At 38.0% G+C, this 17892-nt stretch overlaps 2 protein-coding genes and 1 long non-coding RNA gene across 6 annotated transcripts; 1 reads left to right on the forward strand and 2 right to left on the reverse strand.

The window, feature by feature from the left end:
- Positions 1-1678: 1678 nt before the first annotated feature.
- Positions 1679-15253, reverse strand: spin (lysolipid transporter protein spinster). 3 transcript variants are annotated; one of them, XM_018104724.3, is made up of 8 exons: positions 14423-15251; positions 7044-7401; positions 6048-6374; positions 5642-5903; positions 3108-3206; positions 2923-3048; positions 2705-2849; positions 1679-1927 (listed from the first exon to the last, which is right to left on the reverse strand). In XM_018104724.3, exons 1-8 carry the CDS (start codon positions 14736-14738, stop codon positions 1860-1862), a joined length of 1701 nt encoding a protein of 566 aa, XP_017960213.1. In that variant the 5' UTR covers positions 14739-15251; the 3' UTR covers positions 1679-1859. The 3 variants fall into 3 exon arrangements, with proteins under 3 accessions (XP_017960213.1, XP_017960211.1, XP_017960210.1); XM_018104722.3 differs by lacking the exons at positions 1679-1927; positions 5642-5903 and adding exons at positions 2346-2580; positions 5173-5434 and having other exon boundaries at positions 14423-15253; XM_018104721.3 differs by lacking the exon at positions 1679-1927 and adding an exon at positions 2346-2580 and having other exon boundaries at positions 14423-15252.
- LOC149091024 (uncharacterized) lies at positions 13765-14972 on the forward strand. The gene is made up of 2 exons (XR_016196925.1): positions 13765-14211; positions 14246-14972. It is a non-coding gene; the product is annotated as an uncharacterized LOC149091024 (long non-coding RNA).
- On the reverse strand, positions 15106-16855 carry LOC108653857 (uncharacterized). Of its 2 annotated transcripts, XM_089260914.1 has the most exons (4): positions 16506-16855; positions 16039-16440; positions 15811-15978; positions 15106-15759 (listed from the first exon to the last, which is right to left on the reverse strand). In XM_089260914.1, exons 2-4 carry the CDS (start codon positions 16262-16264, stop codon positions 15509-15511), a joined length of 645 nt encoding a protein of 214 aa, XP_089117040.1. In that variant the 5' UTR covers positions 16265-16440; positions 16506-16855; the 3' UTR covers positions 15106-15508. The 2 variants fall into 2 exon arrangements, with proteins under 2 accessions (XP_089117040.1, XP_017960219.1); XM_018104730.3 differs by having other exon boundaries at positions 16039-16855.
- Between the last annotated feature and the right edge of the window lie 1037 nt (positions 16856-17892).

Here is a 17892-nt window from a genome sequence, read left to right on the forward strand (position 1 = left end):
TCTCTAAATGCGAAGTTTTTAGCGCCAATATTGTTTATTTTGTGCGCAAGTTGCTATATAAAATTTGAGAGCCCTATAGAACTAATAACTGTCAACTTTTCCTACGACACTTTGTCCATAAAATACATCAGTCGTTTTAGCTCCTACATGGTAATAGGAAGTGACGTTAACGGCGTAGCTTGCGCGCTTTTACGTTAGTCGTCATTGACATACAGCTGATTGCTATGACACTGCGGCAATTAGCTCTCTTAGGGAAGTAATACATACAAACATACATACATACATATAAGCGATTCGTCGGTATATTTACATAGCATGCATGAACATATGCACATACATACATACATACATATGCAAGCAAAATGCCTTTAAAAGCTTGCCTACGATTATTTAAATGTATTTATATAAAATAGTGCATACATTTAAGCGTAATATTTAAGTCTGAATTCATAAAAGATTTCAGCAATGCAATTTTATTGATTTCGAGTGGAAAGTCGACAATATTGTTAAGAAGGATAACACATTTAACACAACTGGTTGTTTGAATTATTAATGCGCAGCAAAATTTAAGAGAATGTGACGTCACACCTGTTGGTTGCTAACAATGCATTAACTACGCAGCCATGGCATTTGAAGGATTTTCTAAGAGATCAAAATAAAATATAATTTATTCATGTTCAAGCATGTTACATGTATGTATGTATGTATATATACATACAGAATAAACAATGCTGCATGTTATCTTCCTCTAAGTAATAAAAATGTCATCCCTTAGCTGATAAGAATGTTAAGTGAGCCTCGACAACGGCGCGAAGGACTAAAAAGGGACACTTGTGTACACATGTGTGAATGGTCAAAATGATCCTTCCAATTCCTGGAAGTAGTTTTGAGATGTTCATGTTAGGTATGTAAGACTGAGTGAATAAAGGAGTTCAAATAGATAGAGATAGATTATCTAAGAAAAATAAACATTGAATTTTTGTATTTCATAATTAATTTTTTATTTCTTGTTCTTTAGTGTTTCAGAAAAATTTGTTAAACGAACTAACTACGATTACAATTTATTATAATCAATTTAAATATATATTTATATATATGTATATTGATAAAACATATCCATATGTATGTATATTTGGAGCTTATAGGCTAATTGCTTATGATTTATGGCCGTGTATTAAAATATTTACAGCTCTCATTTTTAGCCCATTTAATTTTTCCGTATGCCTGAGATAAACGAGAGTTTAAAACAAAATTCCAATGCTCTTAACTATTTACATTATATATATGCAAATATTACTGTAATATGATGTTAAATTCTAATTAGTCGCTTGACATAAAATTAAAGCTAATGAATATCGGTAATTTAAATCGATTTCTTAATCGACTTTTACATTCTCATTTAATTAAACTAAACTATCAAATGATATATGTATGTATGTGTGGGTGTTGACTACGTTACAAAGTGTTCACTGTAGTTGCATCTACATATGCCTGCACCTACATAATAGTGTGTATGTATGTGTGTTATGTGTATGTATGTGCTTGGGTCTGTACATATACATATGTATCTATTTATGTATAGGAACATGCGCCCTTATATAAAACATATTGCTTATGTGCTTTAAAAACAAATAATAAAAGTGAAGTGAAAAAAAAGGAAGCTAAAATACATCAAAAATACATGTTTACATAACATTTATGAATATCTTATTCCAATGCATGATGATTCGCTGATGATTTCGTATAAGACATACGTATGTATATAAATAAAAATTTTAAAGATGATACTCAGTCAGTGCCATTTCACACAAAATCCCTTCGCGTTGGGTGTGTAACAAAGCTTCCCGGATCGGCTGATATTAGTCATTGTTAGTGATGCGCTGCGGCTGCTGCTGCGGCTGCTGCTGCCGTTGCTGCTCGCTGTATTCTGTAATATACACATATATATTGGAATTGAAATTAATATTAATTTTCATTAGAAATACAATGAATTGCGTTATAGAAAGGACAGTTAAGTTAGACACAGGTAAGGCGACGCAAATCGGAACAATCAAAGCGAATTACGAATAAATCAGCAAATCTAAACGAACGAACAAAACGGAACGAGCGGTTGAGCAAGTGTGTGTGTGTGTATGTGTGTGGGAGAGCGCGAGAGAGAGTGGGTGGCTTATCTCTGTGTGAGTGTAGCTCTCTCCCTGCGAGTGTGTCTGTGAATGTAGCTGTACTTGTATTTGTGTGCGATTATGAGAGCCTTATGTCAAATGCTGAATTTGCGCTCCAAACATGAATTTTTGTTAGTTTCTTTAGCCTCACACAAACTAAACCAAAGACAAACAGAATTTGGAAATTTTGATTCAACACCTACCGAACTGTATTTTGTTTATTTATTTTGTTTTCACTTTTTATGTGGCTATTGTACGTTAAGAAAACCCTAGTTTAAAGCCTCTGCTCACGCGCGCTCTCGCAAGGCAATGTCTGTGTAATTGGCCAGGTATTCGGCATCGAAAAGTGTTTTCGAATAGGTGGGATTGGGCACCAAACTCAATTCGTTGTCGGGCGCCAATCTCAAGTCGTTGTCAGCTGAGAGGGGGGCGCCGAAAAGTTAGTTTAGAGACGCTTGACTAGCCAGTCATATATACATATACAGATATATCCAACTATATATGTATGTGTATATGTGTGTAAATATATGTTTTTTGCTTACCTCGAACAGCGGCTGTCGCCCTGGCCTTGTCCTTTATAATGTAGCAGGCGGTTATCAGGAAGAAGACGCCGCCCAGCACCTCAACAAAGGTGGTGGAGAACAGCGAATACTGCAGCGATTCGAAGGTGTAAACATCCTCAGCCGACTGCAAAAGTTAAAATATAAATTAATTTAAATAATTTTCTTACTATAATAGAGCTTTATAGCTGCTAACTTACCCTTAAGCGTAGTGTATCTGTGACAATTTCTGTGGCATTTTCCGCCAATTGGGACATACTTTTTATCACGTCGCTATCAACGGTCCTGGACTGTGCCAGCATCTTGTTCTTAATAGCTGTCGATATCTAAATGAATGCATATACAATATTAATATATTACTTGCATATGTATTTCATTTACTTACAGCGCCCACCAGGTACGGACTGCCGGCATCTCCCAGTGCATGGGATGCGAGAATTTGGACAGCTTCGGCTGTGGAACGACGCATTGGCACAACCACGTACTGCGTAAGGGTTAAGAGTTTGGTATTTTAGTATTTTCTATTATATTTGCTACACATATAAACAAGCAAGCAGTATTATCAACAAGAGCAGCAACAACAATTAGAACAAAATTAAGCTTAAGCTGTGTGTACAGTGCGTGCGTGGGTGTGTCAAAAGCTTACAATAGATGGCGCCACTTCCGAGAAAGCGTGCGCGTCTCAGCTACATGGTTCGTGTCACCAATTACATGCATCGCCCCCGTGGGAACAGCTGATGTGCAGCGCGCACGTCTGGGAACAGTTCTGAACGCTCGACCAACTGACCAAAACTTGACTGTGGCAAATTGTTGTCTACATTTTTTTTACAAATTTACAAATTTTGTGTAATTTTAACTACTTTAACTGTTTACTGTTATAGCAAGTGTAGTGTGTGTGCGTGTGTGTGTGTGTGCGTAACTACATAAAAAAGCAAACAGATATCTACATAAAAAACTAATTTTTGGCACTGGTTTTCTTGATTTTCTTTTTATACCCATTGAAAATTGCTAATCAGGGTATATTGAGACTTATGAAAATTAAGTAACTTCAGACAGCTAAAGTAAACTAAGTGTAAATATATTTTTGATCAGGGTGACGAGCTGAATCGATTCGATTTAGTGCTCAGGGTATCTCGTAGTCGAGCAATCTCGACTTTCTTTTTGCATTTCTGCGTGAATGCAGCAGGAAGCGAACAATTAGCATTTTGCCGCGTTGCCAAAGCGGAACTGTTCTCAAAATACCAAAAATAGATCAAATATAATTATATAAATATAATTGTATATATAGAAAAGAAAACCTGAAACTTGTGGCACAGTTTAAAAGTGTGCGACGAGGTTGCAGCATAATGATGACACTTGATCCAGAGTAAAAGTGGAACGTGATGTGTCAAGAAATAGATATGTATATGTGTGTGTATATAAAGCGAAATATATAAATATATAACAAGTATTCAGGCAAGGCAATTCGGGCTTTAATCAAACTTCTTTTTGGGGGTTGCATTTGCCAATTTGGCAGTGTGAAGTCCCCTTTTCATACGAAACCCTAGAGGTTTTGGGGGATGCTGACAGGGCGACAAATGCCCTCAGTCGTTTCGTGCATTAGAATGCAAGAAATGAAAGCAATAACGACATTACATATTACAATTCTAGGGATATGCAGAGTTATGCACTACAAGAGATTGCTTTAGAGAGGGTAAGAGACCAGAACCGTATTATAAATGTATTTGATTAAATTGTATGATAAAAGACTTTAAGGGCTTGTCTTGTGGCAAAGGACTTTAAGAGGTTTAGAAGAACAGCCAACCACCTTATGACATGGGATAGAATAACAGAGTGAATTCTTATCTGAATGAGTTACCAACACCAGAGAGAGGGATACAAATGACAATAAAATGGCATAAATATGGAGGTTTATACTTGATAAGAATGCGAAACGAGACATGGAATTAATTAGGCATAGCAAATCGAGCAGAAAGACATACATATATATAAATATATAATCTTTCTATTTGATTTACTACAATATATATATATTGTTCTATTGTCTCGTGTCGCAGGTCTTATCAACCTCCGAGTTTTATGCCAGATGCTAAATAGCTATATAAACGATGTTTGCAGATAATACAAAGTCTAACTTAAAAACAAACACAAAATATATATATAAATACAAAGCAGAGAGTGTGTGCATGTGTGTGTGTCTATGTTACAACAGTAAAAAGTTAATAATACAACTAATAATACATTAGAAATTGTGCAAGATTAGCAAAATCAAATAAAATGGATAAATAAAGATAAAGATAAAGATAAAGATCAATTATCTATTATCTATTATCCACCATCTATTGTGATTCGTGTGGTTGAATTTGTTAGGATTTGTTTTTGTTTTTGTTTGTTGAGAGAGATACGAGATAGAGGACGAGCCGTATAGATGCGTCCCAGCAGATTCTTACCAGCAAAATGTCCGCAACAATTGCCCAGTTCAAGTTTATAGCTACTTGGCCGAAAAACATTAATACATAGGCGGCGACCGTATGCTTGGAGATGACCAGGCAGGCGCCGGTCAGCAGGGGGGCGCTCAGCAGGAGGCCCCCGGCACAGATGAGGGGATCGGCGGCCTTATTGCGCTTCTTTAACGCCGTCGATAGCACTGAACCCAGCGGCACGCCCACCAGCCCGGCGACCATTGTAATTAGCCCAAACATATATGATACACTAAAGTATTTTTTTTTTCGGTTTTAGCCAGGTTAGGATGGGAGGCGGTTGGGATGAAAGGCAGCAGAAAAAGTTGAAATGGTTAGCAAATATTGGCAATGGCAATTGGATTATTAGCTTGTTCTAGTTGCTGTTGTTGTTGTTGCTTTTGTTGTTGTTGTTACTGCTGCTGTTGCTGTAGCTGTAGATGTTGCTGCTGCTGCTTACCAGCAATATATCGGCCACAATGGACCAGCAGAGATTGAGCGCCACCTGCGCGATGAACACAAACAGGAAACAGAGCGCCCCATTGCTGCGCGCCAGGACCAGGCCGATGAAGACCATCGGCGCCGATATGAACAGGCCGATGCCGCATATATAGGGATCACAGTTGGGGATGCGCGTGCGATAGTATTGGGCCAGGGCCGAGCCCAGCGGGACGCCGATTAGGCCGGCGGCCATGGCGACCAGGCCGAACTTATAGGAGATGCTACAACAACAATGCGACGATAATGTATGATGATGATGCAACAACAACAAATTCGATCAGTGACTAAATTCAGTAATTCAGCTAGAGGATAGAAGGAAATCTCGACTGCGTCGTCCGCGCTTCTACAACGGTTTGGAAACTTACTCTTCTTGCTTGAGATTCTCGTTGCCCGGCTGCATCTTGAGGCCGAGATGAATGTAGTTGGGTCCCCACCAGGCCAGGGCGCCGGTCACAAAGGCGACACAGGTGAAGCCAGCCGTGGACAGCATAAAGGAGCGATTCTTCAGCAGATCCTTGAGCTCCACACAGAAGCTGGCGCGTTCGACCTGCTCGACGCCTTCGCTTTCGCCGCGTTTCGGATCCTTCAGCAGCGAGAGCAGCACCACGGCCGTAATGCCCAGAGCGGGCGTGACACGCAATGCCCAGCGCCAGTCTTGAGCCAGTTCCGCCGTCTTTGATCCCACAATATAGCTGCGGGTGCATCAAATATGATTAGTAACAAACATAAGTGGCGTGAGGCATGTGGCATGAGGCAGCATAGGGGCCTGCCTGCATTGGCTGCCAATTGACTGAGAGATTCTAGCAATTGACCTCACTTAAGCGCTGTGCGCCCTAATTGAGTTGAAATTCACATTTGATTTCACGACTTTCTATAAATAACTTACAAAATAAAACCAACTAAATTTATGCACAATTAAACTTTCAACTGAACCCCAAAAGGTGAACCGAGAGCCGAGAATTGGCGCCGCTTTCTCACGGCAGCTGCTGCTGCGCGAGCGAGTGATCTTTGCACCGATCGAGCCGAGCGAACAGGCCACAGCCCCGACTCAGACGATGGCCGCTGATAAGAGGCCTTGCGCCTTATCAGCAAGCGCAATAATGTGCTTGCACAATTGTCTAGGCCTCTGCCAGCTGATATGAGAACCGGTTGCTGGGCAATCAGCTGATCTAAATCAGCTGATCATGTGAGATAGCTTAGCCCAATTCCAAACCATGTTAATCACGTGAATGTACTGAAACGGTCTTTAACAGGCCAAACTGTACTAAATGTTTAATAACAGTGCCCTGGTCGGGCGTGCCTGTCTAGAAGTTACTTATGCCACGCCTCCTTCTCACTGTTAAATATAGTGGCAAACTTACCCAAGTCCAGAGCCCACTGGTATGGCAAAATAGAAAAGCGCCAACATTTTGGAACGCATGCTGTCCACAAACAAATCGGAGATAATCGTTGGCGCTATTGTGCTGTAGGAGGCTTCGCCGATGCCGACCAGAGCGCGGAATGTTATGAATCCGCCAAAAGTCTTCATGAATGAGCCGAACAATGTTGTTGTTGACCACAGAGCCACGCCCACCACCATCAGCCAACGACGCGAATAGCGATCGCCCATATAGCCAAAGAGCGGTGCGAATACCATATAAGACAGTACGAAAACTGTCTGCAAGAGGCCAGCAGAATCATTGTCTATGGCAAAGGTTTTCTTTACGTCCGTCAAAACACCTGGAAGATTAGAGAGAATGAGAGTGAAAGAGATTAGATTCTCTGTTAATATATATATATATACATATATGTACGGTATATAAATATAAATGTTTCCATTTGCGATAAGCTCGTGATTATTTAATGTACCACACATGTGTTGCAGCAGCTCCTGTTAATTGCTTAAGTAAATCTAACAGCCATATATTTAAGCTCTTACGTAAAACGGCTGCCAATTTACATTGTAAAATGATGTGAGCTAATAATACTTTTAACATTGAACAAACTAGTTCTCTCTGTTTAATTATAACATTAACAGCGCCAATATCAAAGTATTTTATGATAACATTTAGTACAATTTCCAATAAAAGAGGAAGAGTTCTAAAATGCAAAGGAGCGCTGTTAACGTAATCAGCACCTTTGCAGCATTTATCACAGTGAACAGATTTATGTTTAAGAGATCTAAAACTGTAGCCGCTGCTTAATTAATGAATTATTGCTGACACATAGACATGTTATTTAGTTATTTAGTGACAATGAATCATCTCATTTATAAATTACGAAATGTAAACAAAATTTTCAGAACTAGACTAATGAAATTTACGTTTCGGCTGACGCAACTGTTTTCCATTATCACTTTTCAGCCAATGCCAACAAATAAGAAAAAGAATGATAAAAATAATCTACGTTTATTTACTTTATGTTTTGGCAACAGCTGATTGGCCACTGATAATGCAAAATCCGGAATCAAAAATCAAATAAATTAAAATAATAAAAAAAAAAACCCAGACATTCTTTTCATATTACCAGCTGATTATCTCATGCTTGTGTACATATTTAGAATCCAAATTATACGGATGGATGTGCAAGTCACTAATAGCTATCATTTGATCGTCCGAACACCGACACGACCTAGTCAATAACTGTTTATTGCACTTCCTACTATTTGACGGGGCCGCCGTTAGCACTTAACGGAAATATGCACTATGGATCCGTGGCGACCCCAAAAGCAATCCAAAATAAATACATTAAAATTCAAAGCTGATCCGTGGCCAAAAAAGTGGGCCCAAAGGGGACGGTAGGAGCGCAACGATGGGAAGGCCGCTAGCGCCGGTATTCGAAAAAGCGATACATGGCCGAAACCGCTCAACAAGTGGAGACCGAACGAAACGAGCAACAACAACAACAAGAACAAAATAGCCGAATGCGACGCTCATACGTGGCACGAAGTCAAACGAAGTGAAGTGAATCAGCAAACCACAAATGTTCGGCTGACGCTTTATGTTTATTTTATTTTTTTCTCATTTTATTTTCTGGGTCTTTTGAACATTTCGCTGCTGAGAAATTTATCGTACGATGTTTTCGACCAATCAGCGCGTTTGTTTAGCCAGTGACGTAATGGTGTGCGGCCGCCAGCGGAGCGACTACCACGCGATAAATGCAATGTGGGGTGTGTGAGTGTGTGTAAAAGTTTTGTAAACTGCTATGTGGACGAGTGCAACAGTGTGAGTGCGAGTTGGAGAGCAAAAAAGAGTGAGAGGAAATATTTGCAAGGCTTGGGTTTGTTTATAGCTCGACAACAGCACACTGTAAATGGAGAGTGCGAAAGAGAGAATGGAGGAGGAGACGAGACAAGACGTCGCGACAAATGCTTATGCGTTCGATCGGGAATTTATTTTTGCCGGTTATAGAAACTTGTGTGTGTAATTTTAGAACCAGTTTCGTTTCTTGTTCTCTCGTGCGTGCTCTCTCATTATTTTCTCTTCTCTTTCTGTGACGTTCGGATAGACTAAACTCTGCCAGCTAGTAGCAGTTACTTATCGAGCGCCAGTTTGTTGCCAAGAATGGCTGCTGCACATTGTGGAACGACGCTCTGCCTCATTAAAATGAATGAAAAGAAGAAGACAACACAGAAAAAGTTGTTACTAACTTGAAAGCGATTGTGATTGGCCTTGAAATTCGCACGATTTGCAACCTGTAGTACGACAACTCTGAGATGTTTTTTTTTAACCAACATTAACTGACATTGTTAATGTACCGTTTATATTTTTTTTAAATTTGAATTTTTTTTGGGAAAGCTTGCTTTTCACATATATATGTATGCCACTTTCTTTTGTACGATGGAGAAAAAGAAATCGTTTAAAATGTGAGCGCATCAATACACAAAATACAAAAGTAAAGTCTTAGGCACTCACACAATCAGCCATCAGCATACTCACACACACACACAACAGCCTCTCTTTCAAGTGTTCACACCTCTAATTGAATGTGAGCTTGAAGCCATGCCGATGATTTTACTCTTTTTGTCGCTCTTGTCACTTTCGTCGCCGATTCCTGCCACAGGTCATTGACACAGACAACAAAAATGACGCTAAAAATAATGCAAAAAAATGCAGCAAAACTAAATCAACGTCAACATTTTACACGTTGTGCCATGCGAAAGCCGACGACAACAGAAGAATATGCATATGCAATAGAACAAACAATAAACAGAAAGATTTGCCGACGCCAAAGGCTTACAGTGCTTCAGCATATGTTTGTGTGTGTGTGTGTGATCAGCCCTTTGAACTAGCTAACGGACCACCATAAAAGTGTTCACATTTAATGTTATTGTAAACATATGTATGTAAATGAACAGCGTCACGGAGTGTGACCAGTTGCACAAAATGTTCAAATATTTAATTGCCTAATTAAAGTGAACTTATTATATTTAGCTGTCAATGGAAAAATACCTTAATTAAAGAAATATTTGATATTGCTTGTCTCTTTTGCTCTATTTACCAAGACCGGCAAATGAGCTGTCAATAGATTAATAAAAAGTTTACTATACCAAGCCCCTTTTTTTGAAGTCTTTGTGAGCTATGATTCTAGAACCTCATTTATGGTTTTATGATAATTTCCAGTCGCATCTTCATGGCAGTTAAACGTGATATAACTGTATAAATTTTTGGTTATAAATGTTTCCTCTTTCGATAGCTTTTTATAGTGAAAATGATAAATGCATAAAATGAAAGTTTCATTTCTTTTTGCATGGGAATATGCGAAATAATTTGTTAAAACTGAATTCAACAAATTGTTATGCAAAAATAAAACCCCAAAATGTATATATACGTAGAGCTAACCAAAAATTAAAAAAAAGCGAAATTTGAACAAAGAAAACATCACGTAATTTTTTAGTATAAACGATTTGGCTCAGCATGCGACTAACTTTTTAGTAGATAATACCAAAAATAAATAAAGGAAAAGAAAGAAAATGCCGAATGCATGCAAAGAAACTGCTGACAATTATTGTACTTGGTATTATCTTTGCTTTTATTTCGTATATAAATATATATGTAGATATATAATTTTTTTTTTTGTGTAGGTTTTTGAATTGGAAAGTGGCCAAGAAATTACGTAGCAGCCAGTGGTGGCCTGTTTTGCAAATACATAAATATATGAATGTATATATGCATAAATATATATATTTTATACATACTTTAAATTGGTATTTCGAATAATACCAAATGAATGCTTTACATATAGAACAAAGTTCAATGCATGTGAATATACATATATATATATATACGCTTTTAAAAAATATATATATTTATATTTATATAAATTTACAAAATAATTATATATACATATATAAACATGTATTTATATTGTTTTTAACAAAAGCTGACATCAGCAGTTTCTTTATTTATATTTTATTTTATTTTATTTTTATTTTTTTCATCGTATGAATGAATGTTAAAATTAGGCATGTGAATTACTTGAATAACAACAAACCCGAAAATCAGGCGATAAATTGCTTTAGAAATTTAAAATCACAGCAAAAAAAATCACCTCGAAACATTTTTCATGTTTGTTTTTGGTTTATTTCAACATTTTGTAGTTGTTGTTTGAGGTCACGTTAAGCGACCGACTATAATAATAATGCATAATGCATTATTAGATAAATGCCAGACATCGCGCGATATATAACACATTCAAGCAATGTGGCACATTTTGGCCAACACTTAAATTTAATGTTAATGAAGGCGCGAGCGCATTTCGAAATAGATTTAAAGGTAGATATATATGAATATATATATACAATAGCAAATATTTTAGACTGACAAATTGCTCAAATCGGTTCTGACCACGTGCCAACGAGTACAAACTACGTGCCTCACCTGCAATTCATTTGATTTGATTTACATTCACACACCCACAACCAATAACAGGGCCTTTCATAGAACCAATAATGCCTAATTAGTTGATAACTGATAGGGCTTATCGCGTTGCTGTTATCGGGTGCAGGCGCATCCGATTCAATTATTTATGACAAGGTAGCCAAAAACAACAAACAAATGTCCAAGTTGAAATTATAATTATATTGCTTTAAGACCTGTTCATTAACATGTCCGTAACAGTCCAAGCAGCTGTTGGCTATATATACTGGAGTAAATTTTATATTAACATTAATTTAATATGTTAAGCAGTTGCTTTGGCGTAATTATAGCTACCCTTTTACTTTTAGAACATGTTAATTAGTGCGCTGTTAAAAAATAAACAAATGTTAGCTGATAAGAACATTAATTTTTAAATAAACGAAAATATTAATCGATTTTTAAGTATTTCCATATTTAATTGCAAATGAAATATAATTACTATTTTTCTTAATTATTATAATTACTTATAAACTGTTGAATAATTATTCAGATTAGTAGAACATTTATTGATTTTTGCAATTTTAGACTATAAATTTGGATTCCTGTTAGTAAATTCATACAATATCAAATCAAATCCCATAGATACCTTCAATTATTTTCTACATCAATAAATTAACATTTTATAAATATTTACAAAGATGTTCATGTAAAATCTGGATTTCATTTCGTAATTTCTTTCAAAATCAAATCGAATAAAAATCATAAAAATATATTCAATAATTTCCTCATCAATTAACATTTGATAAATATTTACAAAGATTTTCAATAGTCACTGGAGCAGTAAAATATCTAAAAACATTTCCGAGTGAAAAGCAAATGCTCATTTGACTTATCGATTGATTGCTTTTTATATCTGAATATCTAATATATAAAATGTCCATCAAGTGAATACGAATCCACAAATATGGAGAAAATTGTTATCTAATTGGCCCACGCCCACACTTAAATATATGTGTGAATGCGTGTGAATGTGAATATGAATAAGCGCATAAATGACGAATAATCGTATATCGAGTGAGTTGTTGTCGTTGTTGAGGGGTTTCTTCCCGCCTATAACACTTATCGCCCAATTTATAAACATATTTATATGTATGATATATACAATTGTAAGCATATATGTGTATGTATATAAATATCATTTCCTGTCAGCTTGGTCATGAGTTCCCCTACCCTGATTACTGATTAGAAGAATCGTACGATATTTGCATTTGGTAGCTTATTACAGGCTTTGCAAAACCAATGAATAATTATCTTTGAGCTGTTTCATGATATGCGATAAGCAGTTACATAATGAACAGTTCGTCCTGATGTTGAATTTGTACATGTTTATGTTGACTATGTCTGCATAGCCTGGAGTTGCAGTTAACATGTATGTTAAATAACATTAGCATTCATGTCACTGCTAGCGAACAGTTTTAGCTGCTTGTTGTCTTATGCGCCCTTCTTTTCATAATGTTATCAATGACAAAAAACTGCTGATCGAGCTCAAGAGTCCAAGTTCATTGTATATGCGTAACGGTAGTTAAATGTTGCAAAAGTCAACTCAGAGGCCAAGCTAAAAAATAAGCATGCGAATAAATAAGTATACAAATATATATGCATGTATATATATTTAAATAATTAATTGGCATTTAGAAGGGTTGCGATCTCTGCTGTGCTGGTTCATTTAAGCAAATTAACAACTGGTTTGCACTTTAACATGAGGAGCGCAACTCGCTGATTAGCCGTTGCCGTAGCCGTTACTCTGTTAACTGTTAGCTGTTAGTCGTTGCCCACTATTACGTTGCACTTGCTGTAAACAAGTTTACTCCGGCTTTGCCCTTACTTGTACACGATTGTAAAACAGCAAATGATTCACATAACAATCACGCCACAATAATAAAACACTCATCTGTTACACGCACACACATACGTACATACATATATTTATATATATGATAAGTGTTAAATGCAATTGATTGCATTGCGTCTCCTGGTTTCAGCGTCGCTGTAAACAATGAAAGCTAAACAAATCTATGGAAAATTCTTGTGAATTGGCAATAGAAGCAGAAATAAACAGTTATTAAAGGGAATCGAAATTCTATACAAGTATAGAACTTGAAACGAGACTCGTTGGCATCCTCCCCTTCTGCTAAAACGGTTCCGGTATATGCAGGGGCTGCTCTATTTAGTACAATTTAGCATTAGCGTATCTAATCAAGTCAAATGGATTTCTGTTGTTTTGTAGATTTCTAGCCACTTTGACAGCTGGGAATGGGTTTGAAATTTGGTTTGCATCACGCCATATCGGGCGTTACGTTTCGCATACAGGTGTTAGATTATAGTAAGAAACAACTTACGAAGTGCCTGACCGATTACTTTGCACCCATTCAAAGTGGTACCTAGGTGCAAGGAGTATACGACATAAAAAAAATCTGATTCAGATAAGAAAATTCCATTAGCGCAGGTTCTACGCTACCAAGCAAATGTAAATACAAATTAGTCAGACGACTATTCCTCTTAGTTTGTGTGCACAGCACTTTAATTTGGTAAATACGTCAGAGTTTTTAGTATGTTTACATTTCTGACGTAGCAACAACAAGTTAATCGTATGTGCGTTGTGCTATCAGTTAGTAGCAGGAAAAATACAAAAGTAAATAGAAAGAAACACAGAGAGACAGAGAGAGAGAGAGAGAGAGAGAGAGAGAGAGCGAGCGAGATGGGGAGAGAGCTCTAGGCATCCAACTGGTGAAAGTGACGTAGTAGCTAGCAATTAGCGGATCATGCGACTCACGCTTCTTCTCTCATTGGAATGTGTCACTTTCTGATAGGATAGTCCAATTGGACTGTGCCATTGCACTTACCCGCAATTGTGAATCGATCCATGTAGTTGATGAGATTAACAAAGCAAAGCACCGCTACGGCAAACCATTGTTTATGGGAAGTCGCCGGAACCCCAGGTACGATGTTAGATCCGCGTAGATGCTGGCGTTCCATAGAATCCGAATCGGACGAAACGAGCTGTTGTGACGAGTATGTCGGAGGTAACCGACTTTGAACTAGGTCGGCAACGTCATCGTTACTCCCGCTGCTGCTGCTGCTGTTGCTCATCGCCGGATTGTCCATGGCAGCTACGGCAGATGGTAGCGGTTGATAGGCTTGTTGGTTTTTCAGAGACATTCACGTGCCTTGCACTCGTGCACATACACACACTCACTCACTCCCTCACACACGTTGAACGTAAGTCTCCTTAGTAAGGCACCAAAAAATTTGCAGCAACAAAATTTTATATTTTTGCAATCTCTTTTCTTTCTCTCTCTTTTTGTCTTGAATACGCGCGCACATACAAGCACACACGCACACACACTCGCGCGTCAACGATGCCGCGTTTAACACACGCGATGCACGAATTTGAATAGGAAGCAAGAATGAAAAAATTTGTGTTGGTGGCAAATTTCTATTCGCCGCTCTCTCGCTTTAAATACTTTGGCTACGTTTCAACTCTTTCACGAAAATAAGTTGTTCTTTTCAACTTGTGCACTTAATCAGCCTTTATATTTATAACTTTTGTATATTGACTAATTGAATGCGGTGTTGCTTTTGTGTGCATTTGCGGTGCTTCTTTTTATTATTATTTATACTTATTATTATTAGTCACCCGCTGTACGTCCGCACACGTTCAACAATCTTAAGCAACTATCGGAGCGATGGCATTTCCTAAAACTTAACGAATCACGAACTGTTGTTAACAGACATCGCCTACGTATATATTCTGTAGCTTAACATATTCTGTTACTTAACATATATCGAATTCAAACTCCGACCAGGTGGCAACGCCAGGTTTTGTAATCGGCGGTATTTTTTAATTTTTGTCTTTTGAAGAGTATCGTGTTATTTATTTAAACTATAAAGTGAGTGGCTATATTATTATAAAATGCTTTTCAGTGTGTTCATTCAATATCCATTTCATCAATGCGCCCACGCACGCGATTCTTGCGCTTGTGCTTTTTGGTAGGTGGTGGCAGAAAACTCTCAAGAAACTCGATGGTGGTCAAAATGGTCTCTGAACTGACATTGCCAATGTAGTTCTTATCAAAGTAGACAACGGGCACTGGCGGTTCCGTGGCTACCAGCTTTTCACAATTGCAGCTTTCCTTCTGCTTCTGCGCCTCCAATTCCAGTTCCGTTTCATTTGATTTATCTACAAACATTGGTTAAGTAATTGAATTGAATTAACTAGATATAGACCTACCAAAGATGGGCCGGAAACACTCCTTCACCTGTATCCACTTGGTGCAGAATTGCTTGATGAAACTGTCATTCTGATGAAAGAAACTCTTGGCGGCGTTATCCACGCGCGTCTTCATGAATCCCGGCACATAGGGCCATTTCCCCTTAGCGGCATAGAAGCAAATGATATCTGAAAGAGATGGCTATCAAAAGGGAGAAACAGCAGCCAGCCAGTTCTCACTGTACTCACAGGGCACATGAAAGAGATGGAGAAAAGTGCGCTGATGCTCCAGGCTGGAGATCAGATGGATGCCACCTGGACGTTTGCCCTTCAGGCTGGCTGCACGCGGCTGCATTCGCTTAAAGGGTATCTCCTCCACGCGCACATTGTTCAAATAGGCCTCGCTAATGGTCAGCAGGAAACCTAGCAGAAAGAGAGGCAAAATCCACAGAACTATTTTCCGTGCCAATTTCATGCTGAACTTGTCAACTCGCACTCGCAACGGCAACTAATGACAGCAAGTGTCGTTGCACGGGACTCACAGGACTCACAGGACTCACTGGACTTCCAGAACTCTCGCTTTATTGATTATAACTGTTGACACAAATCGCTGAACCGCTGAACTGCTGAACCGTTGCATGTGCAACACGCCTAGACAGTCCACTGAACTTTGAGCCAAATACTTAAAAGGCTTCAATGATAAATTAATACTCTACCTGAAGTCCAGTCGCGTCTGGTCAGCTCCAGTATTATAATATGATCGGCCAAGTGGAATCCAATCGTTGGCGCCATCAATCGTTGCCGTCTCGCAAAAAGTTCAGGCAGTCGAGACAATAAATAAACTCAATTGTTTATTAAATCACAATTCACGCGCATAAATAACAATCACAATTTCTTGATACTCTACTCAAATGTCTGTTTAGAGCTAAGCGTTATATACCCTTATTGAAAGCTTTGTTATTATTTGAAAAATCGTGAGATTGGTAAGGGGGCTCTTAGACTTTCTTGTGTAGTTTGTCAATTCATCTCTTTTTCTATCACTCTGTCTTTCCTTTTTAGTTTCCTATATCTACTAATCTTTTTGCTTTTCCATCTGCTTAATATTTCTTTTGTCTATCCCAGCATCCTTCCATCATTCCGTCTTTCTATAAGTTCGTCTGTTGGTTTATCCTTTCTTCCGTCTGTCAGTCTTTCCATCTATTCATCCATCCTTCTATTGATTACTCCTCATGTCCGTTTGTTGGTTCATCCGTACGTTTATCCTTTCATAAGATAGTCTATCCATTCCGTGCATCCTTCTACTGGAGATCCAGCCCAGTTTAGTTGGTCCAGTTCGTTCTTTCACCCCTTTATCCAACCGTCCGTTTGTCCTTTATAAATTTCCCCCCACATTTTTATCAGTTCGCCTAAAATTTCTACCATTTGTCTTATTTATTTTTCATTTTATTTAAACCGAATTAGTTAATTAAAACTGTATTAAATTAATCTGAACTTTAGCAGACTTTGGCATGACTCAGAGTATTTCCGCTTCGACTTGCCTTGAATAGTTGCTCTCTAGCTGGTTCCTCTATATTTGTATTAATGGGCGGCAGGTGTCGGGTGACGTATACGCAATGTGAGACTCGTTTTCTGCCTTAGTTTATAATAAAATTTGATTTAGTTTTTATTGCCATTTAGCGCCTGAATGGGTCTATTCCAGTGGCACGCCCCCCTCTTTGTTGTAGTGCATTGCAACGCGTTGGAGGCTGGCGAGCAATGAATCAATTGAGCAATCAATTCAATCAATTCATCAATTCAATCATCCGGCTTCGGTTGAAAGAAAGCCTCAGACGCAGCTTGAGATCGGATAACTCGTCGCGAATATGCTAATGAATGTTAATCAAGCACAAGTCAATAATTATATGACGTTTGAATGAAGGAGAACAAAAAAAAGTGAACTGATCCAAATACATATACATATATCTATATATATATATATGTATATACATATATATATGGGGCGAATATCTCAGTAGGCAATGCAATTGTAGCCGATAAATTTCCATAAAAGCCCCAAACGTGGGCACGTGTCAGGGACAGCGCTATATATAGACCGAGAGTTCG

Source organism: Drosophila navojoa, chromosome 5 (assembly GCF_054131105.1).
Source record: "Drosophila navojoa isolate 15081-1374.11 chromosome 5, UAZ_NAV_1.0, whole genome shotgun sequence".
Classification (NCBI taxonomy): domain Eukaryota; kingdom Metazoa; phylum Arthropoda; class Insecta; order Diptera; family Drosophilidae; genus Drosophila; species Drosophila navojoa.

Bases quoted from the DNA above. Each gene is read 5' to 3' on its own strand.
- LOC108653857 (XM_089260914.1), bottom strand. From the start codon at position 16,264: ATGAAATTGGCACGGAAAATAGTTCTGTGGATTTTGCCTCTCTTTCTG. The intron at 15,979-16,038 runs GTGAGTACAGTG...CATCTCTTTCAG, and splicing joins CCATCTCTTTCATGTGCCCT to ATATCATTTGCTTCTATGCC. The intron at 15,760-15,810 runs GTAGGTCTATAT...CAATGTTTGTAG, and splicing joins GTGTTTCCGGCCCATCTTTG to ATAAATCAAATGAAACGGAA.
- spin (XM_018104722.3), bottom strand. From the start codon at position 14,738: ATGTCTCTGAAAAACCAACAAGCCTATCAACCGCTACCATCTGCCGTA. The intron at 6,375-7,043 runs GTAAGTTTGCCA...ATGCACCCGCAG, and splicing joins CCAGTGGGCTCTGGACTTGG to CTATATTGTGGGATCAAAGA. The intron at 2,581-2,704 runs GTAAGCAAAAAA...CCCCCCTCTCAG, and splicing joins GGCGACAGCCGCTGTTCGAG to CTGACAACGACTTGAGATTG.